Source organism: Citrus sinensis, chromosome 8 (assembly GCF_022201045.2).
Source record: "Citrus sinensis cultivar Valencia sweet orange chromosome 8, DVS_A1.0, whole genome shotgun sequence".
Classification (NCBI taxonomy): Eukaryota; Viridiplantae; Streptophyta; class Magnoliopsida; order Sapindales; family Rutaceae; genus Citrus; species Citrus sinensis.
This window is the reverse complement of record NC_068563.1, coordinates 23,712,415-23,736,119: the sequence shown is the minus strand read 5'-3', so window position 1 is coordinate 23,736,119 and position 23,705 is coordinate 23,712,415. Positions and strand designations below refer to the sequence as shown.

The following is a 23,705-nucleotide window of genomic DNA, read 5'->3' as shown; positions in this document are numbered from 1 at the left end:
TAATTAGAAACAGTTGCCAAGATATGATTAATGCCACTCATTATAATTTCATGCACGACGACTGAGACATGTTCTAAAATGTGGTAGTTGATCCACTTCAGTTAATGGGAAAGAATTTCTGGTGTAAAAATTGAATGCATTCGTTCTTGGTACGTAAGCTATCTGGAATATGAAAGATTTCACCGATTCATTTTATTGCAATTAAATCAGCCACCACCTACTCTTTGATATAAATGTGACCAGACAATTAGAAAGCAAATTAGATGATAATTACTATTGCGAAATGTGTCGTTATGAGTAGGTACCACATGCACTTCTTAGAGAATTTGCTTAGAATTAATACGTTATCATTTGTCACTAGCTATCATTGATTCGATATTCTTTATTATCCTTTTTTCTTTAAACTTAAGCGGGAATTAATCTAAATGTATAATTCTAATATTGCACATTTCGTGTAATTTCTATTTAATGTTAATTATAAGGGAGCTCTTTTTCTTAATAGTAGTATAATAACTCTCTTTTGCCCTCTAGGTATAGTTAGTTGGCAATGAATGTTCTATACAATCACAATTACCTAATTTGAGTAATAATAAAGAACAAGAATGGATGTTGTTGAATGAAGTTTGTCATTGGTAGCCAAATATTTAAAATAATACTAATCATACAATACAAGATTAAATTTCTTTCTATTTTTTTTTTAAAGTAAATTGAGCATGCATATTGTCACGGGATGATTGTTTTGCGCAACGAACCCGTATGCTAGTAATTTATATTGAAAGGTTACATCAAACAGTAAAACATTTTACACTTTCTCCAAACCAAAAAAATAAAAATAAAAATCAAAGAATCAATTTGAAAAAGCTGCAATAATTCTCACCATGAAAGACCATATCAAACATTTTCCTATCATTAACGTCACAACACTTCATATTATAAATTCAACATCAAAACGTGCACATGCATGTGAATTCACTTTCTCCACAGACATGAAACTCTCTTTATTCCTCAAGGATTTGCAAAATACCAAAATCAAAATTTCATGGAAATGGCCAGCTTTGAAGCACTTCAAAATCATTTCATACCCAACCAAAAGCAACATGCCTAAGAGTAGTCTCAACTCTGTTAACGTATGTGATACAGCCACGTGTCAACTACAGGCGTTGACGGCGGGGGATGCCGGAGAAGAGTTGCTTGAGATGGCCATTAAGGCGTTGAGATCAAAGAGACTGCATTTCCAGCCGGGTAACACAGGTTCAATACTAGAGACAGCTAAGTTCCAATTCAAGGATTGTGTTGCCCTAGCCATAGATTCTGAGGACGCTTACTCGGATTTTCGAAGATCGATGGAGGAAATGGTTGAGGCTTATGGACTAAAGTATTGGGAGCATCTAGAGGAGTTGTTGGCTTTGTTTTTGAGGATGAATAAGAAGAAGAACCATGGCATTATTGTGGGGGCATTCATTGATATTTTTAGCCAAGGCATTTCTTCTTCTTGTTCCTTCTCCTATTGTGCTGCTGCTTCTTCTTCATCTCCAAACAACAAGTGACGTAACTGATCTATATTTTTTATATTCGATAGTTATGATCTACCAATTTATTTAGAGAATTTGCAAGCTAGAGTGTTCGACTGATTCACTGATTAGAAGAACCAAAACAAAGGTCTGATTTTTCAACTAATCATTTCATGCTACATCATTTTATACACACGAGTTTATATACAATGTGTTTGTAACTTTATCATTAACTAGTCAATTGAAATCAATTATTATCAGTCTATATCATGCCCTCAAATAACAATAATTATGTAGAAACGAAGTATTGGGTGGCAAAAGCATGCGTTAATCATAGCTATACGATATAATAAGATCATATTCTTATTATTTTTTTTAATTTTTTTTATCATATTCTTATTAATTAATCTAACAAAGACGAGGAATCCAGTATTATCACTATGCTCTATGCATTTCATCTATCAAAATGGTAACCAAGCAGATCTCAATTATTCTGATCGTACAAGGGATCGACGAAAATTTTAGACAGTGTCTAGCTAGAAAATTTTGAACAAGGACTCAAAATAAAGTTGCTGAATAATTGATCTCTCATGATATTTGCAAATTAATTAATGAAAGACAAATTTATATTTGTGGCGGTAAATGTAAACTCTAACAAGCCACAGTTGTATAATCATATTGAACAAAAAGCCTCCCAGCAAATATAGCCAACTACTTATAAATGACAATCTTGAATATTTTAGATATGCATATATGAATGGTCAAAAACATAACCAAATATACATACCACAATTTCACATTATAAACAAAATTAAAAAACCCCTTGACTCTCAACCGTTATTAATGTCAAAATCACAACTTGCAGAACTGCAACATGTATGTGTACGTACATCTTTCTTTCAGCACCATACAAACCCCGATTTCCTTCTCTGAGATTGTCTTGACCAACCCCATGCAGTTTCCCACGTATGAAATCAAAGTCTTTAGATGGCCACTCGTACGTAACCAATCTAGGTAGCTAGGATTCATGTGACTGATCATCACAGGGTTTCTTTGGACTCTTGGAAACGGCCTCATTCCAAACCCCTGTGAAAGCTTGAACGATAACATCATGGTTACTAGGAGAATTCAGCTGCAAGAAGCAATTAAGAAGCTCTTTAAGATCATCATTTGAGTAGATTTCTTTCTCCATGATCATTTGCAGCATCGAGCGTCGAAAATCTTCATATGGGTCATTTGAATCCTTCACAACAGCAATGCTATCAACAATTTTAGGGCAAGGGCTGAGTACTTTTGGGACTTTCAGATCGGTTTCGTATTCAGAGTTTTGAGTAGTAACGGAAGTGTAATCTTCACTAGTGTTTTTGTAACCAGAACTCGAAGATGAACAAGGTTTGGGATTGTGGGAAATAATTTCATTGGAGGCTCTTTTAGGTTTTGGTGTTGGCTCATGTACATCAGAAAGTTTAGGCTTGCCGCAGCCACAGCCACAGCCAATGACTTTGGCTGTGCATATGGTTTTGAGGAGGTTTTTTTTGTTCTTATTGGCGGTCATATGATCATTGATAAGAAAGAGAGAAAGAGAGAAAGAGAGAAACAGAGAGAGGGAGATGAGTTTTGCAATGCAAGATGTTATATACTCAAATTTTGAAAGAGTTTGATTTATTGTGGCAATTAGGATCGCATGTTAATTTTTTGTTAGCTAGAAGGTTTTTCTGGTAAGCGTCCCTATCTTATCTCTGCCTATTGAGAGATTTGAATTAGAAGCCGGTTTTGGGTAGGAGTCATTTTCTACAATGTTGTTGAAAGAAAGCTTTAACGACAAAATTTAAGGGCTTAATTATGACACTAAATGAAGCGTGAGGACCATGAAGTTGCTTGCATAATTTAATAATTTAATGAAGTTGCTTGCTTTACACACACACACACACACACCGTTTCTCTACTCTTAATTTAATGATTAGGATTGTCGATTGCCGACTGTGAGACGTGCATGGTTGCCACATATTGTTGTTATCTTTGTAACTAGCTAGCCATTTCGAGCTATTTTAAATCTAATAATCTTGAGATAAATCTGATTCTATTTGGGTATGCTCCTTTAAATATCCTTTGGATCAAAGTAAAATACAAATTAACTAAGTACAATTTGGGGCCATTTTTTTCCCTGGGGCGATGTTTTGGGGGTTTAACGGTGTCTTCAAATGATATTTCGTGATTCTAAGGGAACATTATTCTATGATTCTAGGCAATTATTACTGGGATTAGGGTAGCAGTCAACAAGTCATATTTTGTTAGAAAGTGCTGGTCTCTGCTAGTACTTCTTTACCAAATAGAAATTATTTGCCACTTTGGCGCCTACGCACTAAGTGGCTTAATAGTTTGAGCAAGTTAAGAGTCGAGAAAATTATAGAAGTAGATCGCAGATTCAGAGCCAAAAAAAAAAATTAATAATAATAAAAAATGAGTAAATAAATAATATGAAAAACAAGGACAGCTCTACTTTGATAAAAAAATAGAGTTATAAAATTTTGACAAAAAAATATGAAAAGAATAAAAAAATCTTGATAAAAAGTAAGTTTTTTATAATGACCTTCATATTTTAGTTTTTTCTATATCTTTCATCAAAAGTTTGTTTTTTATAATGACCTTCATATTTTAGTTTTTTCTATGCCAGAGAGGTGGTAAAGAAAAGTCTCCAAAATATCAACCATGAGAATATCTCCATCGTCCAAAGAGAATATTTGATTTGGCAAGATCAAATGGGAAATATCTTGTTGGAAAATAGGGGACAGCTGGTTGTCACATATACAAAAGACAGCACACCAAGGACATGGTCCTCAGCTGCCACGGCCAAAAGCTGCTAAGACAACACATGCCACCACATGTACAAGAAGACAAGCCATGCCAAATAACAACTTTTTGGCACCTCAAACATGCTCCTAACGCCCCAAAAATCATGATAAAGATAAAAGGACGAAAGAATCTTGAAAAAGATAGCTAAATCACCACTAGAAAGGTGTCACGTGGCAAGGCAGCCAGGATACTCCATATATAAGGACACTAAGGTCTGTTTTTGTCAATCATCACCAAACACACCCACTCCACTAAAAAGGCTGAGGTTTTCTTCAACCTCCAGCCACCATTTTCAAGAGCTTACAAGCTCTTGACACTATAAACAAGTTCAAGAAGCTGACTTGAGTGTTGGAGTGGGGTTGTCGACCGCCCCCAACTCCACCTTTAACTTCCTTTTGTTGTTTTGCTAGTCTAAGGCACCATTTCAAGCTCTCTCACTCTAGATGTGAACCTCTCGCCATAACCAACTTCTTTGTACTCTTCTTCATCTCCATAAAAACCTAAAACAAGCCACACACTTCGATTAAGAGAGGCACTCTGTATCCTGAAAATAAATTCATTATTTTAGTTAGGTTTTGCCGCTTTCTCTTACACCCAAAATCTACTTAAAACACCAAACATAAAATTTTTTCTATATATATCTTAAAAAAAACTTAGTTTTTTTCTATATCTTGAAAAAAACATAAAAATTAATAACATTATTGTAAAAAACATAAAAATATCTTGAAAAAAACTTAGTTTTTTCTATATATATCTTTCATCAAAAGTTTATAACCCATTTTTTTGTCAGATTAAATAACATTATTGTAAAAATAAACATAAAAATTAATATGATCTTTTTATCATAAAAAATATGGGTTTAGTCATGTGGGGTAAATTTTATAATATTAAACGCAAGGTTAATGAGAGATTTTACCTCTCACTGTTTCACACCAAAGATCACATTTAATGCATTGAACCCGTGAAAGAAGTCAATAAAAGCTCTCTTTCTGCCAAATTTTGATTGGTTAAATTTAAAGCATAGTTTTAATATCTTTATTTAAATTATATAATGATGATGATAATAATAATATGATGCAAATGATATTAAAATATTGGAGAAAATTAAAATTAAGTCCTGTAAGTAAACCATCATAATTTCATCTACCTCAGACACACACTAATCTTTACTTTACATTATTCTTACTATATAAACACACTAATCTTTCCAGTAATCTTACAACGATAAACTAGGAAAATTAGAATTATACTTTCAGTTACTCTTATCCATTTAAAATGTAATGATAAACTAATTGAAATTTAAACACTTTCACAATCTATCCAATAAAATCTTGTGCATATTTAAAAATTAACAATCATAACAATATTTCAAATTAAATCAAACACATGCAATCCAAATTTGTTTTGATTATATATACAGACACTTCTTTCTATTCTAAATTAATTTAGAAAACTAACATCATCTGTATCTTCTTAAAAAAAAGAAAAAAATGAAATCCAAGAAGCTTTCTTTCATAGCCAAAATAAAAAGCAACAGCTTCCCAAGACATTCTAATTGCAACAATACTTACTTCTCAGCTAGCGGTTCTGAGATCAATTTTTGTTCAGCTACAGCCATAGCAGTAGAATATACGTCACTCAAGGACGTTATGCCGTCGATGAAACATTGTAGAAGTGCTTAGTCAAAAGCTAACTTTCAGTTTCATTCTTCTCTTGATAATATTCCTATGTGTAATTTTCTTGTTAATAGAGCTGCATTGGCTTACTTATCGCCAATGCCTGCAACTTCTTCTAGGACGTCACATAGAAAGCAGTTCTTTATTCGCACATGGGATAAAGTAAATTTGCCGGTGAGAGCTTGTGTTAATTTTATCAATAGACATGTTGTTTCCAAGATTACGGGTGTGTTTGATAAGGTAATGGCAGCAATCCATGTCACTCGTTTTGCATGAGGCCATTGGCAACTGTTGGGTCACAAGCTTCATCCAATTGTGCTGGATTTATATAAAGCGGATTTGCATAAAGGCATTGCAAACTGTAAGCTTCTTCCAATTATGTTAGAATTAATACAAGATGATTTATATATTCCATCAAATCAAATTTGTATATATATATATATATTTTATTATTACTATGACCTCTATCAGAAGGGAAGATGGTTCTGTTTTCAACCCAATTCAAATGGATGCTAATTTGAGAATCAAAATCACTAACTGAATTTAGTAATGTTACAGTTTTGTTACAAAGTCTAAATACTTTATTGGAATAATGAAGTAGTTAATTAGGTAAAATATAAAAGATTAAACGAATATTATAGATGTTTACAGCATGGCTGATCTGATCTTGTGTCTCTATCAATTGGTGAGGGGATATTCGTTCCTCTTTCGACCTATTGATTCTTTTTTTTTTTTTATAGATAAATTACAATATAGATTTTTTTTTCATTTTATCTTAAATTTATTTAATATATATCCAACAAATAATTAAATTTAATGAAACTCATGGAATACATAATTAAGAGATTAGATTAGATGAGTCATGAAATAAACGTTTACGATTCCGTTAGTTGAAAAATCTATAAAATCGAGGTAAGATGATTGAAGACGGCTAGAAATCCCACCAAATGATCGCAAATTCAAGTTGGCAAATTAGCTGCCACGCTAGTGGAGACTAATGCTTCTTGTGTACACAATTAATCAAATTGTGTTATCATATACCTCTATTTTAATGTTTGAGATTCCTAAGGTCCGATTCGAATGGATTAAAATCAAACACTTTACACAATACAAAAATTGACACATATTTTCTCTATATCATGATTTGTCATTTTTTTTTTACCTATAACTTTTAATTTCATCTTTTTTACTTTTAAAATAAATGATATTTTTAACCAATATATAATCAATGGGTGTGACTTGTATTTGGTGGAGGTGTATTCGGAAAAGACCTAGAGCCCAGGCAACATCATCTTGGTTATTTTTCAGGCATCATAGTGCTCTACTTGCCCTTTCCTTGACCATTAATTTGTTTGGACAAGACAAAAACACAACCATGCAAATGACCATAATAACCTTTTTAAATTTGTCCAAGCCAATACATCCGTTGGAGCATCGTTTCTGTGTCTCAAATTTGCTTTGCCACGGCTTTTGTACTTTTTTTTCTATTCGCACGACTAAAAGAGTATGCTTTGAGCGGGTTGATGATATTTTTTGTTTTTGCTGAAAATGGCAACAACTCTGCTAAGCCATTCTCTCTTATCAGCTTCAATCTTGAATAGCAACAACAACTGCAAATTCTGCTATGTTGGTTCAATTCAATCCTCAAAACCCGTCTGGAAAAGCTTCAAAGTCAGAGCCATCAAAGAAGAAACAGAAGAAAAAACTTCATCTTCTGCTTCTGCTTCTGCTGAGGACATTACAAAGAAGTATGGCCTTGAAGCTGGCCTTTGGCAGGTACCCATTTCACTTATCTTTCTTATTTGGGCATCTCAAGTGTAAATTCTAATAGTAATGATCGAAGAATTTATCTGTTTTTATTTTTTATTTTTTGTATGATTGTGGATGTAGTTATTTGAGAAGTAATTTTGGCAATTGTGTTCATAGGATGAAAGAAACTGCTTACATGAGTTACTAGTTGTGTAAATTAATTAAAGATTGTTCTTTCAATAGCAAGGCCATAGTAACCGTCTTGTTTATTAATTTACTTGCACATATAGATAAAGTAGAAGAAGGCTTCGTTTGGTATTTCACTGCTCTGGCTAAAGCCACTGCCGTGAAATCAAAGCTCTAGCCGTGAAGTAAAGGTTGCTAGTGTCATCTCCAATATTTAGGAGATACCAAAAAATTTAGTGAAATTAATGACAATTTTGCTTCTGCAGTTGTATATTATTATATCCCCTGATTGGTAAAATTAATTGATCCATCTTTTACTCTATAGATATTCAGGTCAAAAGAGGAAGGAAATGCGGAAGGTGATAAAAAGAAATCAAGGGGGGATCAAGCAAAGGAACTGCTAGCCAAATATGGAGGGGCATACCTAGCCACTTCTATAACACTCTCCTTGATCTCATTCTCTCTCTGCTACGTGCTAATTGCTGCTGGAGTTGATGTTCAAGCTTTGCTGCAGAAGGTAACTACAACCACCAAAGAAAGCCTAAGTAGCTGTCTCATTGTGTTGCAAATTTCAGCTTTTAGATTAACAACTTTGTTTGGAAATTGGAACTTAATAGGTGGGCATCTCAACTGATGCAACTGGTGAAAAGGTGGGGATATTTGCTTTGGCATATGCTGCACACAAGGCTGCATCTCCAATTAGGTTTCCTCCAACAGTAGCTCTGACTCCTATTGTTGCTAGGTGGATCGGAAAGAAAGTTGAAAACGAGAAATAACTTGCTTAGGTTCTTGCTTAGATGCAAGGCGCTTCATGTATAATGCTCATCTTTTTGTCTAGTTTCTCTGGTGTTAGATTCACGTGTTCTCTTAAATATTAATGACATTTTGGTTAACAGAAAATGGGGATGCGAATATGATCTTTTTCTGGCAGCAGAAATCATAGCACTTTCACCTAAAGTGTCATGATACCAATAAAAAGCAAAAGAATAGTTTGGATCAATTGTTGACGTTACGATCAAACCGAATTTTTAGCATTACATTACATGATACTATATAATCCTATCTGTTGCCAGTCAAGCTTACCATCTGAGCTTGTCGCTACAACAAAGTGAAAAGGTATGCTGTAATATACAGGGCTCTTAACTACAAATACATACTTTATTTACTAAGATCGTATCGGATCATATATATTACTCGACTGTACAATCCCGATACCTCTTCCTATTCTTTAGTGCATTGGAATCTTGATGACTCCTCAGGACCTTCAGCCGCACCTCCAATTATCAAAATGAACAATAGGTGGACATCAAACTGAACAATGGGTAGACATCCCAGTTTCTAGACAACAAGACCACGTATCTTCACTTTCTCGTTTATCAACATATCTCGCTCACCTTCCAGTATTAGCAGCAGCAGGTGGCGCTTCTGCAGTATTGGATGGTGGAGTTTGGGGCTGTGGTGTGCTGACAGTAGGCATGCCATAATCCTCTTGAAGTGTACCCAAATCATTCCATTCCACCCCAGCTATTAGGTGAGTCAAGTTTGGCATTTATTTTTTGCTCAAAGATATTATGTAGCAAAAGGGGAAAAAAGGGGGCGGGGGGTGTGTGGGAAGAAATAATGATTGAAACATGTTAATGAAAAGGATACGTTCAGTTCGCCAAATGTCTGTGATGCTAACTCCAGCATCTGATAAAAGCCAGTAATCTGCATCACTCTGCAAAGTCAACCAGATAAAATGAATGCTTGTAATTAGTATAACTCCTTTCTTTGACAATATAGCATAGAAATTTTCAAGTTACACCTGTATAAACTATTTGTCCAAGAATGATTTTGTTTCAAAAGTAAACCCTGTTTCCTGGTTATTTTATCATTAAGATTTAAACCTGGAACTACATAAACAGCTTAACCCCACCCGAGTCACTTGAAATGATTGTGAAGGATGTTTTTTTCTAAATGAGAATTATGTCACTTGAATGCCTAGGCCTTAGGAGTTCAGCTTAAACTGAAGCATGTACAATTTTCAGATAACTGGAAAACTGAAGCATGCTGCTTGTGCTTATAAAGACAAAATCACTTGTAACTGGCTAGATTCTATCTTCCTGAAAGCAATAATACAGAACCCAAGCAAGAACATAAACTTACATCGACTTCTGAGGGAACAATCTTCATGATCCCACTCACAAAGTCCTGAGAGGAACTAAGATCTGTGCAAATTCTTTGAGAATCTTGCTCTTGCACTTCAATTTCCTTGCCTCTGCTCTCCTCTGTTATCACTGTTGCTGTCTGGTTCTCATTAAAGCCCGAATTTGATGGCAAGTTTGGAGGTGCCTCTGCTTCTGCACCATGTATCTCCTCAAATTTTTCTTCAAATTGACTAGAATGACAGAGAGACAAGGACAGAATGAGAGGGCCTCCAAAAACTGCTTTGAGTGGTCATTGTTCTTAACCAATAAGAAGTAACTGTACCTGACAAGGTAAACATCTATAGGACCCATTGTACTTCTGAGAACTATTCTGTATCTTCTCTGGGGATAGTCAACAGCCTGGAAAGGAAAGGATGAAAAATCAGAATCTGCACATACAAAAGCAAATGAACTTTCCTTGCCTTTTGCATGCTTTTGGGTTTACCTCATCAGGATCTGGGACTTCCAGAGTGGTGCCATGTGGAGCTTTTATAGCTATCAAGGTTTCATTCTGCAGGAAACAATTGAACCATACTCAATTCACTACATACAATCAAGAAATTCTGTTTTCAGGATGTACGTCGATCATACAACCACCAACTCTAAAACACAAGTGCCAGCCTGACAAACGAAAAAGTTAACCTGGAAGCAGGGTAAGCTCTTGATATCATCTTCCGTGACAAAAAGCCACCTAAGATCATAAAATATTAAATCATTGGCTGATCAATTAATAAACAATTGTAAGTTGCTAATAATTTGTAATGGGTAAAAGGAAAAGGAAAGTACTTCTGATTATTTTCATCTTCGCTAAGATCCCTCAATCGCTCTTGCATTATTCTGCAAGAAGTTGGAAACGTCAGAGCAAACTAATGGTTGCAAATAAGCAGTGTTAAAGAGAGGAATAAAAAACGTGACTGCATAACCTTATTTGTTCATCTAATCGGCGCTCTTGAATAGTAAGGCTCTCCACTTCTGCCTGCCAGAAAAGAAAGAGTTGATTAAGTCAAATCCTGGAATTCCCAATTTCCCAACCATATTTTTGTTAATATTCTGCTAATTGACCACAGGAACTGTGAATGATCCATCACTATCAGTACATGCATAACCAACCAGATGCAACTCGGGAAGTCTCGTCCTAACTATTTGGGCTTGAATGAGCAAATCCTATTTAATTGCTCATCATCGTTAGTATTGTCAGCAGGAAATAAATAAGATAAAGAAACTACAACAGAAGATTGGCTTGAGGGTTGACATGAGGGGAAAGTTTCTTGTTCCTACACTAACTAGTTGGCAAAGTTTCTTGTTCCCATGCTAACTAGTCGACACAGGGAATTATCGAGTTTGTCTGCAAAATCACATTTATTTTGATTAAAGTCATATTGATAACTAAACAAAGAAAAAAAAATGAAGAGAATAAAGAAAAAATGAAGAACTCTGCAAAGCCAAAGAAGCTATCAAATGAAATTGGAAGCTTAGGGCTGAAAAATGAGAATTCGCAAGTGGAAATTTCTAATGCTTTGCTACTCATATGGTATAACAAAATGTTTGAAATCTGAAGAGTAGGGAGGGGGAAAAAAGAACTATTTTGTAATTAATTAAATCCAATAAAGTAACATCCACTAAAACCTGTGTAAGGGAGTACTGTCTAAAGTAACATAAATATCACTGCACCAGTTATTTTATTGTGGTGGTAGTGGTAGCAATAGAGGTTATATGATAATTTTAGGAAACAAATTTAAAAACGAAGTGTTGAAGACGAATAGAGTATTGAAAGTTGTTAAGAAGATTTTAGGGCTGATTTAGCAAAGTTTTCCAAGACCTTTCAAGCCAAGATTTTGGAAATTTATATACCTGTAAACTCGAAGCATTTTCATCAGCCTCCCCAGGCCTTGATACATCAAGTCCCCTAACATTGAAGAGGGTACAGGTTAACAAAGATTAAGAAACTAAGATAGTTAAACAATCACAAACGACATCAAGGTTAAAAATCATTCTGTGTCCATACTTCCACTGAATTCTGTTCTTGAGCTTCTTTTCTATGAGACCAATACCTTCTAGGACATTTGTTATGTCATAAATGCGTCTCTTTTGCACCTGTGGCAAGGGAGAACCTTCTAGTAACTGAAAGTTATCATATAGGGAGGGATTAATTTAACAAGTAAAACAGTCACCTCTAAAGTGTCAGCAGCTTTATTCAGATCAAGAATACCATCTTCAGCGTGTTTGATCAAATTGATGAACTTCTTTGTCAGAAGCCCTGGAATACAGTAAACAAAATTGTTAGGTAATTTCTCTGTTCCACAAGGTATGAATCAAGCTTTGAGAAGAGAAACCTTGTTTCATCTAAAAATAAAATATAAAAGAACAAACAAATGAATATGGAATAAACAATTACCAAGAGAGCTGTCATATCGGCAGGGACCAGTCGGTGTGAGATTATTGCCAGGAGAACCTGTCAAATAAAGAGTTTTTCTCATCAAATCTATTAACTTTTGTTTCCTTATGTCCTGCTGGTGTCAACAGAAAATAAGCCTGTTTCTGCAAATACTAAGGTGGCAACAACCGATTTTCCAGTTTGATACCAGCCTATAGTTAATCTATTGCAGAATTAAGCAGAGAACTTCCTACACAAGATTTAAGCAGTGGTACTCACCAAGATTAGAAGCAGAAATCTGTGGTCCAATTTTACTATTCTTCGCAAGCCTTGATGTTTTTTGTGCCTTTCCTCCTTTTCCTGATACAGGTGTCTGAAGAGGGCTGTTAACTATTTCAGTGTATCCAGGACCAGTAGTCTTCTCACTTGACTCAGCATCGTGATCTGCTGTGTCACTCTTTCGCTTTAATTGCTAAAAGAACCAATCAGTTTTGCAAACCACAATAAGCAAAATGAGCAAATAAATTTCAGTGCATGGTTAATCCAAAAGAAAAGCATGAAAATTAAGGAAAGCAAATTAAAAGAATCATATAGAACACACACATAAGCTGAGCCAAGTACAGGATTTCAGTCAAGAGAAACCAACTCCAGTTAATAGCCTTTTTTTCACACTCTAGACTAGACTCTAGAACATACAACCACCTGAATTGAAAGGAGATGGACAATGACACAAAGAAGATCAAATCTTTTCCTATCTCATCACATACATACAATTGGAAATCCTAAGCATATTCCCACCCAAAAACAGGGGAAAATATCCAAACCATTTGTTTAAATAAAACAAAGAACTGCAACACACCTAGCATAACCTAAATCATGCACTATGTATGGTATCTTATCTGTAAAATCTCGATCTTTCCATATTCAATGAGAAGAAAACACGAAGATGCATGCTCACCATCCTTTAAGTTTCAACAATTTAGTCATTCACAGTACCACCTCTCTGGCACCATTTAATGAGGTCAAACTTTATTGTTAACCATTTCCCCTGGTGAAATACTCCATGATAAATACAGCTTCTCTCACTGCATCATTGTACTATGGCAAAGTAAATAGTCACAACTCTGTGTCATTTTTAAGAAAGTCCATATGACAAGATAGAAGATTGATCACATGCTTTTAACTACTTAATTACATATCCAACATCAATGTTTCAAATTTGGGCTCCTGTATTATTAGTTAAGAACCAGAAAATCTATGGCATGTATATCAAGTCTACAATGCGGCACAAACTTCTATAGCACTCATTAGAAAGTTACTGGAACATACTCTAACATTTTATGCATATAGCTCATCATTTTCCTTCCTAATTAAATAATTTTTCACAACATAAGCGAATGATGGACTAAGAACTACCTGCAAACATGCAACCTAAAATCTAACCATATTAACCAATGACAGCATTGCTTCATGAAATCAATGTTGGTCACTATCTCAGTTGTGCCCACTGTAAGATTCTTTAAAGTTAAAACATTAGCAACGTCCCAGATTTGGTATGCTACACAAATCAATTTTTATGCCATAAGAATACACAAGCACTTGAGACTAAAAAAGATTCGAGACTGTAAACTTTAAGCCTAAATGGGAACTCAGTAGGCTTTTTCTTTGCTAGTGGAAGCTTTTCTGAGGGTACCTAGACAATAGACATAAACTTCCAAACTATGCATATTATCAAACAACTGAAATTGGCAACTATTTAACATTATGAGGAAAGAGTAGAAGCAGAAACTGAAACTAAGCTTAGCCATGCATAAGTTCCTTGTTTCTTATGTGTTTTACATTTTACTTGAAGAATAACAAGTGATATATCAAAATATGGAGAGATGCTATTAAGCATGAAACAAAATTCTGAACCTGTAAGAGTGCAATAAGTAACAACAGCCAACTGTGAAAGATCAGAGCGTGAAAATACTTGATGCTTTGCTATTAATCCCCTTTTACCCTCAATGGCAAAGAGAAGACTTTTTTCTTTATTTACTAGGGTCCCAACAAACAGTTGACTGACACTCATGAAGGCATAGGTCAACTAAATCCAGATCCATTAAAAAGACAAAAGAGATTAACACACTACAGGGAATGCTGTCAGTCAAATTCACAACATCCAAAAGTTCATAATGACAAGCCAAAGAACAGGCAATCAAATAAATGAAAAGTCAAACTAGTAATTTCATGACAAAATAGGTCATTCCCTTTCCCTCTTCTGACTACACTGATACTCAGAAACCGTCAACACCAGGCACAAATAAACGGTCGAGATCAATCCTGATTAGCACTCTGATTCACATACAAAACCAAGAATAAAAACACAAACAATCACCCAATTGACATCTAAATTCATACGACTCCAAATCTGCTGCAGCTTAACATACAACATATTAAACAAACCCACTAAGCCACCATTAATGAAAGAAAACTTGGTAAAGACAATAGTCAAAAAGGCACCGGAACTCCCAAAAATCAGCACAACCAAACAGATATTCTTATCAGATGAACAAACAATCACTGCCCAGCAACAAATCTAACAGTCACCAAGAACTAATTCTTATCAGTAATGTCACCAACCCAATATCCTAAATTCACAAGTTTAATCACTAAAGAACCAGATCCTCATACAATTAACACAACACATACCACTAACTCGCAATTACACTTAAAACATAAACCACAACTTTAAAATTGCTAAGTAACACAGAACCCCAAAAAAGTAAAACACAGGCAAAAACAGAAAATTAAAAAATAGAAACAACTTGAAAAGAGAAAACTCACAGGAGATTTAACAACGATGGCCTCGGCTTCCTGATCGGGTAGGCGGTGAGGCTCGGCCGCGAAGCGGTGATAATCACCACCGGGAGCTAAAAACGGCGGCTTCATAGCCGAAAACGGGAGCTGCCGCTTAAACGCGGAACTGTCCTGCGGCGTTTGAGAATTCGACATCTCCAATTTAAAAAATACAAATACAAATTCAAATAAAACAAAAACGAAATTTTAATAATTATTTTTTTTTAATTTTGTGAGGGTTTGGGGATTTTAAAGACAGCAAAGCAGATCAAAGAGCGATGTAGTGGAAGTAATCGTAAGGAATTGGACAGGAGAAATTGGAGGGGATGAGGGGAGAGATCTGGAGAAGGGTGTTTGGTTAGAAGGAAAATAAAAAAAGCGGGAGATAGAAAGAGAGAGAAAGTGAGCAGAAAACGAGGGAAAGAGTGGGGGAAGGAGGGAATTTGGTTCGGATATTGATGTGGAGGGAAGCTGATTATTAATTAAAATTATTTCATTTTATAAAAAAATAAATTTAAAAAGGAAAATAAAATAATTGGCCAATTAAATAATTTATAGATGGGAATAATAATATATATATTACCGTTTTCAGTTTAGTTAAAATTGGTTACTGTTTGGCGCCGTGGTATAAGTCAACTTGACTTTTTGAGAAAGTGTAGGAAGGAAGTCTTTTAATAATTTATTGGAAAGTTTGTGCATTTATAATTATTGAATTTTTTAAAATTGTTACAGATCTTGTCTGTATGTTTTAAAAATACAACCCATATTTATTTAGATTTAGACCGAGATCAATAAAGTTAATTTTTATGTTAAAAAATATATAAATTAATTTGATCAAATAGACCGAGATTAAAATATGAATATAATACTATAAATTTTTCCGTTATCATATAGTCACGGTGCATAATTTAATGTAAATTGTAACAATTCAGTGTGAACTACAAATCATAATATTTTTTTTTAGTGATTATATATGCTCCATAAATGTTATTATTATTATTGATAATAATTTTACGACTGAATTAAAAAATTCAAATTTATTTCCGAAAAATCAAAATCCCTAACGAAATTTTTTTACAATTTTTTGTCGAAACAATTAGAAAATTGAACTAAAACGGTCTGCTAATAAACAAGAGTAATTTTGATTGATGGCAACGGATATGGACTAAATTGTAAGGTGTATCATATAGTAAAGCTCTTGAAGTAAAAAGAGAAATATAAGAGGGTTCGAATCGGCGATTGGCGCCTTTTATGAACGCAAAGAAAGTGGCGATTATTTGGCGCGCATTAAGCCACAAACCAAAAAATAAAGAAAACACCTTCCACCTAACGCCAACTCATCACTTTGTCACCACTCGGTCACTGGCCATTTCTTTAGGGCACTGTTTGCCCAACCTGTACTAAACAGTTAAACTAGGCGCCCATCGTGGGCTGGGCTCTTTAAACATTAGGCCTTTTAAAGAAAATCATAAAGTTTAAATTATTCTATCATAAAATGATCACCTACAAAACACTATTTGTAAGGAAAAAATGAGAATGGAAAAAATGGGAGTAATTGATGAATTTTTTTTTTTTGAAAAATGAGAGTAAATTGAAGCTTACAATAATTTGGGGGTTATTTTAAACATTATCATTTTACAAGGGTAATCTAAAATTAATCTAAAAGAATTAATATATATCTTTAAATGAAAAAAAAGTAAAGAATGGAAAAGAAAAGGCTTCTATTTGATGATTTTCTTGAACTTTCTTATGATTTTATCTAAAACCCATCCAACCACTAAAAGAAAAATTTAAAGAAAACAATCAATTTCCAAGAAACTTCCTTTCGGACGCAAGCAGCATAAATGGAATTATATTCATTCCAAATACTGAAATTTGAAAGAGGTGACCTCACTAAGTCATAGCGCAGTCTTGCTTAAAAAAGCATGTCTAAATGTTGACATTTTTTTTTGTTATTATTAATTTTTTGAATAAGGGATAGAAAGGGCTCACCGTCCATGCATGATTGTTAGGAGTAGGTCCCCATATGCTTGGCTAAGAGACAAAACTCAAACGGCACTTTCACAGTCGCGGTGGTGGCGGCATTACTGGGCATGCGCATTCTTTCTCATTGTCATTGGCTTGGATAGAGCCACAACAAAGCTAAATAGGCATATTTTTGGCATCTCTGCAATCATGATTATACTTTACAACTTAAAATTCATAGCTAGTAACTATACCCATAGTTTTAGTTTTCCCTGGTTTTTTAATATGGGACCTATAATAACCTAAAATTCTGCTTCTGGTTGCCTGTTCTTTAACACCATCCACATTGTGACTCGGCGAATTATCAAATATTAGTAAATGAAAAGTAAAAAAAAATTGTGTCCTGAGAGAAAGAAAGAGAGCTTAACTACCATCATTCCTAACCTCCAACAAACATCAGCTACAATAGAAAACCAGGGATTCAAAAGTTATTATCATACGTGTGTTTTGACAAAAGTCAGAAAAACTTTCTAGTCTGCGGCCATCAACAAAAGAGTATGAGATTTAAAAGTTATTATCATATTCCATTTACAACAGACTATATATTACAAGATGACCTACTTGAACAAATGGGCAAGATCAGGATCATCCAAGTCCACATCCAACCTTCCATACAAGCGCATGTGTTCAATATAATGATCTGGTGGTTTTACCGCATGTGGGTTTATAGAAGTAAATCGATGAATCATCTCAAGATCCCGAACAAGCCATCGGACATAAGCACGGTCCAGGGGAGGTATAACTTTCAACAAGATTTCTTCCCTTTCCTGCTTTACTGTCATTGGCACTGCAGGCTTGTTCCCCATGCTACCTGCCTAGTTTCGAACACAAAAGCTGTCTGCTGAAATGAGTTAGATCAGTTCAAAAACAGATAAAAATATACACAACTAGAATTCTATCCGAATAAGCTACCATTGCTGCATCTGCCAAAAGTTTATTCACACACAACTCTGTGACTGTAAAAGGCTTGCCTAATAACAGTTTCGTACGAACCAGAAGCTTTCAAGTTATATGTAAAATAAGCTCAGATGGCAAGAATCCCTCAACATTATCAGAGGCGACAAGCCAACTATTGCTCAAATAAGCAACATATCGAATTAACCCACCAACTAAATGAGAGCAGGAACTCAAATTGTCTGAGAACTTAAAATACAAGCATTAAAATTTAGTATACCATCAAAACTTAGAAACACTGGAACCTCTTTTCAAGCCAATCAAAATACTACTTGCTTAAGATTGCATTAGAAATTTTAGCTCCAAAAAATGCAAACATGATTTGTTCACCAGTAGCACTAGAGACACTTATCAAACGCATTTCTGCACAGAAGCTGCTTAGTGCTTACAAATAAAAACTAAGAATACAATACACAAATGCACAGACTATCCTACATTTTCTTTCAATACCTAGGATCAGAAGGCCAATAAGCACCATTATTTTGACACACATGCTAAAAGAAACTCTTTAACACCTACAAATTGCAATATAGCATTAATTTGAAGGCATTATATCAACCTAAAAAATTTGATCATCTTTGAAACATAAATTTAGACCAACACCCACCAGTGAAGCTGCTGTAGTAGTATTAGATTGTAACAACCATCAAATTGGCAAATAGTGGGTTTTTAACAACTGAACAATTGGTTTCAATCGCCGGCATTCCGTTTCATATTAACAAGAAACACATCGTAAGAACCAATACACTATCAACTAAGATTATAGGCAGCCATTCTCCCTATTAAGATGAAAAATTCATTCCTACAATCAACTGTGCAGTTATGCTCGAAGAAGTAAAAAAAAATAAAAGATAAAATCCAATGAGTTGAAGCAAAACCAATCAATCTGATCATTGTCATACTGCAAATTCAAATTATACCACATGTATGTTAAACCCATAAAGCATGAGACACCATATAATCGAATCTTTAAATCAAACACATTTCGTTCATGACCAACAGAAAAAACGACAATCTAAGCATGAGCATAGAAGATGAGTGAAAATTTTCAAGAAACTTACCGTTATCGGAGCTTGTAATAATAGGTGCAGCGTTTAGCGAAGCGGTGGATAGGTGGTTGATTACCAGAAGAATGGAGAAAGCTCGACTGGGAAAGTTACAGGGCCAGGGTAGCCACAGAGTATTTTACAGGTTTATCTTCTTTAATTTTCCAAAAGGGTAAACTATTTTCACAAAACTAACCACTGCAAATAACAAAACTTATCCCTTTAAACAACATTCCCAAAGATTTGAACCCCTTGGTAACTAGGGGCTTTTTTGCTTTTTTTTTTTAATTTAATAATTCAATTAACTTAATTTCAATTATTTCAGTCATTAAGTCTATTTATTTTTTAAACTTATGAAAATTTTCTTTTATTAAGTTATTAAGCTATTTTTTTAATTTTTTACTTAATTTAAAAAGTCTGAATAATACCATTAAAAAATATTTTCTAAAATATCCTTATCTAATGAATTAATTTTATTTTTACCTAAATAAAATTTAATAATTAGTATTATTACTTATTTGTATAACTTGTTATAATATATTATTTTTATCTTTTTATTTTCTTCAAATTAGCATTATTTATCTTCATAATTTTTATAAATATTTTCACATAAGAATATTGTTAATTGCAATAAAATTGATTAACATATTCTAATTTACAATATAAAGAGTTGTATTCAATTGAATATGATTTATATTATGATAATTTATTATCTTATTTAAGTTCTTTGAAATATTTATTATTTATTTAATATTTATAATTTGTAAGGACACAAATATAAAATTGTTAATTTTTAGATTTTTTAAGTTAAAAAAACTTAATATTTATTTTTAATAATTTAGACAAAAAATAAAAATATCATTCATATTTAAACATTCAGTTTTATTCAAAATTGAGACTAATTCATATTGATTTAGATTTTAGATAAACAAACAAACACCACCTTTACCTTCAGTATTTTGTTGTTTGGTAAAAGATTATTACAAAAGAAAATTGGAATGTTTTGCAAGTTTTGCACCCTTCTAAAAAAAATAAAAATAAAGGGGTATTATCATTTTACTACCAAAGTTTTACTGACATATCATGTCAGTACCAAGGTTTGCCGAAAAGTGCATTTTACTACCAAAGTTTTGCACGGTTATCATTTTACTACCATTCCGTTAACAACATTAAAAATTTACTGATGTGTTGCTGATGTAATAAGGGCATAAAAGACATTTCTGGATATAAGGGCATTAAAGACATTTTGAGTTGAAGCAAAACATAGCGTTTTGACAGAATATTTAATAACAAAATCGACCGGCCCTCTCTCTCATTGTGAAACCTCTGTCTCTGATCTCTCTTCGTCGTTGCTGAGTGATGGTCGACTCCACTATCGTTTGCACTCTCCACTGTGAAACCTCCGTCTCCGATCTCTCTTCGTCGTTGCTGAGTGATGGTCGACTCCATTATCGTTTGCACTCTCCACTGTGAAACCTCCGTCTCCGATCTCTCTCCCTCGTAGTTGAGTGACAGCCGACTCCACTAGTGTTTGTGCTCTCTACTGTGAGTTGTTGACCCTGCCTTTTTATTCGCTTATTGTTCATTAATTTTTTCGTTAATTAAATTGTTATTGTTTTTTGTTGTGAATAATACTTGAATTTCATATATTATAATATTAATTTTGTAGCATAATTTTTTGTTAATGTGTTCTTTGTCGTTGTCCGTGGTACTGACATTAGAATTTTGTTAATTCTGTTATTGTTGGAGATCTAGCTTTGAGAATTTTTCCTTATTTTTTGTGAATCTTGTTACCAGTATAAGAATTTCTGTTATTGTTTGCTTTTTATAGTTAAGTTGTGAATTTTGTTATGTTCATATTACTAGAATTAACGTTACCAATTTTTGTTCACTGGTTGCTTTTTGCAGATCATGTTACCAATACAACTACATATAATCTACAAAGGCAAAAAACATTGTAAATGGTCGATTGAACCAAATGAATACAGTCTGCTGCAGCTGAAGAATGAGGTGGTAAAGATTACAAGTCAAAACGGGTTAACCACTCCTGAAAGTGTGCAATTACTTGTCACCAGCCTAAGGAATAATGTGGAAGTTATTGTAGATATTGATGCAATGTTGCGGATTATGTTCATGGTACATGACTCATTACAAGTGCTAGTATTTAAAGTCACTGTGTTGCCAACCCTACGTCCTGATTTAGAACTTGGTGGGGTGATACAATCCCTGCTACATGCCTTAGGAGTTCCGCTATCTGCAGAGCAAGTTGCATGGGTAAATGAAAGTGAAAATGAACCACCATCTAGGCTTGTAGGCATACATGGGCCACAAATAAACCTTGCTGAGAATGTTGGGTGTGAGACTGATGTTAATGAAGATGAATCACCTTCTAAGAGTAAAGGCAGAGACGAACCACAAATTGTTAAGAATGAGAATGTTCAGCAGAATGTTGATGACAACGACGATGATGATTGGTTGTCAGATTTTAACAAAGAATTTACTACTGATGGTAGTCGTATAAATCACCAAAACATAGCTGAGGATGCAGAAGTTATGGATGATGGGGGATCTAGCTCTGACGATGAATCAATTGATGCAAATCCTCAATTATTGGCAAATACATCTTACTCAGATTTTGATTTGGGCATTACTCAATTAAAAGATTATATTGAAGTGCATATGTATAAGCCAAGGCCTGATGGTAAGCATAAACTGAGGTTAGGAGATGTGTTTGATGATGTTGACCACTTTAGGAAGGTGTTGGGTGAAGTGATGGTGGATAAAAACTTTGAAATTGCAAAGGTGTACAATGATTGTATGAGATTTTACGGTAAATACAAGATTGATGGCTGTTCATGGTATGTGGTGGGAGGTAAAATCAGAGGTAATGGTGGATTTGTAATTAAACAGTTACAGAATAAACATGATTACAGATAGACCGAAATGTCTTTGAATGTGACCAGCAAATGGATAGCAGAGAAAATAAAGAGCAAAGTCGTTGTGGATCCTCATGTGAAGATTTCTGTTCTTCACGAGTTTATGCAAGAGACGTTTGGTGTGAGGATAGGGAATTTAAAGTTGTATAGAGCCAGAGAGAGGGCAAGGACAGACATTCATGGAGACCATGCAAGGGGCTATGAGGATCTCTTTCAATATGCTGCGGTGATTCTGAAGTATGATCCAGGTGTAATTTGCAAAGTACTTTGCAATGCAGTAAATATGCCAGAAAAAGTGTTATTTCAGAGATTTTTTATGGCATTTCCAGCCCAAAGAAATGCACTTTATAATGGTTGTAGGCCATACATTGGGTTGGACGGATGTCATTTGAAATCAAAGTATGGTGGAGTTCTATTAGCTGCTGTAAGTATGGATGCTAATAATGGAATGGTTCCATTAACAATAGCAGTGTGTGAGATAGAGAACACTGAAACTTGGACATGATTTTTAAAAATTCTACATTCGTATTTCGATAATGGATCAGATCAGATCACCTTTTGCAGTGATAGGCAAAAGATTGCTGGGAGCAATTAGGAATACACAGTTGACTGCATTTTATAGGTCATGTGCTAGACATATATATTCGAACTTCTCTAAAGATCATCCTGGAGTTACTTTGAGAATCTGTTTTGGAGAGCTGTCAGTAGCACTAATAAGTTTAACCATGCAGCTGCAATGGAAAAGTTGAAAAAAGAGAAGTTAGAGGCCTGGCAGTGGTTAGAGAGAGAACTTGTTGGGTTTACTTGGTCAAGACATGAGTATGACAAGAATTGCAAAGTGGATTGTACAAGTAATAACACTTCGAACTGCTTCAACAACTGGATCTTACCCCATAGAGAGAAGCCTTGTCTGACTACGCTTGAAGATATCCGATACATGTTTATAACATTATTCACAGAAAGAAGAAAAGAAGCACAATCTTGGTCCAATATTCCACCTCGAGTGAAAAAGAATTAAATTATGCTTATGAGACCGGAAGCAAAATGACTGCAATGGCTTCTGGTGATCTTCACTTTTAGGTATAAATCTGAAATATTTTTGTTTTGAAATATATTTTTATATAGCTGAACTATTACTGTATCGAGTTTAGAGTAAAACACATATTTATAATTACTTGAAATTACAATCTGAATTCACTTTGAAAATTCTAGTAGAGAAAGACTTATGTGTATAATATATGTTTTTTTATTTACACTCCATTTTGCGTAATCTTCTTATCATTGCTTTAGAGTTAACTAGCAATGATAATTCTTTATATTACACAATAAAAGAGCAAGTTCTCTACAATTTTAGAAATTTAGTTATATAAC

The 23,705-nt window shown here is 34.1% G+C and overlaps 5 protein-coding genes across 8 annotated transcripts; 2 read left to right on the top strand and 3 right to left on the bottom strand.

Moving 5' to 3' along the window:
• Positions 1–879: 879 nt before the first annotated feature.
• LOC102621792 (transcription repressor OFP13-like) lies at positions 880–1,751 on the top strand. Its single transcript, XM_006481783.2, has one exon. It carries the CDS (start codon positions 987–989, stop codon positions 1,545–1,547), a length of 561 nt encoding a protein of 186 aa, XP_006481846.2. The 5' UTR covers positions 880–986; the 3' UTR covers positions 1,548–1,751.
• A 405-nt stretch (positions 1,752–2,156) lies between these two features.
• Positions 2,157–3,154, bottom strand: LOC102629867 (transcription repressor OFP6). The gene has a single exon (XM_006481460.4). The coding sequence runs from the start codon at positions 3,064–3,066 to the stop codon at positions 2,530–2,532; it is 537 nt and encodes a 178-aa protein (XP_006481523.1). The 5' UTR covers positions 3,067–3,154; the 3' UTR covers positions 2,157–2,529.
• A 4,332-nt stretch (positions 3,155–7,486) lies between these two features.
• On the top strand, positions 7,487–8,975 carry LOC102630964 (uncharacterized). Its single transcript, XM_006481464.4, has 3 exons — positions 7,487–7,816; positions 8,301–8,492; positions 8,593–8,975. The coding sequence occupies exons 1-3, from the start codon at positions 7,589–7,591 to the stop codon at positions 8,749–8,751; spliced, it is 579 nt and encodes a 192-aa protein (XP_006481527.1). The 5' UTR covers positions 7,487–7,588; the 3' UTR covers positions 8,752–8,975.
• Positions 8,950–15,832, bottom strand: LOC102630455 (transcription factor E2FB). Of its 2 annotated transcripts, none has more exons than XM_006481463.4 (14): positions 15,362–15,832; positions 12,815–12,998; positions 12,557–12,613; positions 12,333–12,418; positions 12,167–12,255; positions 12,013–12,067; positions 11,085–11,137; positions 10,948–10,998; positions 10,804–10,852; positions 10,607–10,672; positions 10,445–10,521; positions 10,121–10,352; positions 9,626–9,692; positions 8,950–9,499 (listed from the first exon to the last, which is right to left on the bottom strand). In XM_006481463.4, the coding sequence occupies exons 1-14, from the start codon at positions 15,527–15,529 to the stop codon at positions 9,366–9,368; spliced, it is 1,368 nt and encodes a 455-aa protein (XP_006481526.1). In that variant the 5' UTR covers positions 15,530–15,832; the 3' UTR covers positions 8,950–9,365. The 2 variants fall into 2 exon arrangements, with proteins under 2 accessions (XP_006481526.1, XP_006481525.1); XM_006481462.4 differs by having other exon boundaries at positions 12,815–13,007; positions 15,362–15,831.
• Positions 15,833–17,799: 1,967 nt separating this feature from the next.
• LOC102631260 (uncharacterized) lies at positions 17,800–19,585 on the bottom strand. 3 transcript variants are annotated; one of them, XM_052433024.1, is made up of 2 exons: positions 19,414–19,585; positions 17,800–18,213 (listed from the first exon to the last, which is right to left on the bottom strand). In XM_052433024.1, the coding sequence occupies exon 2, from the start codon at positions 18,202–18,204 to the stop codon at positions 17,956–17,958; it is 249 nt and encodes an 82-aa protein (XP_052288984.1). In that variant the 5' UTR covers positions 18,205–18,213; positions 19,414–19,585; the 3' UTR covers positions 17,800–17,955. The 3 variants fall into 3 exon arrangements, with proteins under 3 accessions (XP_052288984.1, XP_024956082.1, XP_006481528.1); XM_025100314.2 differs by having other exon boundaries at positions 17,800–18,232; positions 19,414–19,584; XM_006481465.4 differs by having other exon boundaries at positions 17,800–18,236; positions 19,414–19,581.
• Between the last annotated feature and the right edge of the window lie 4,120 nt (positions 19,586–23,705).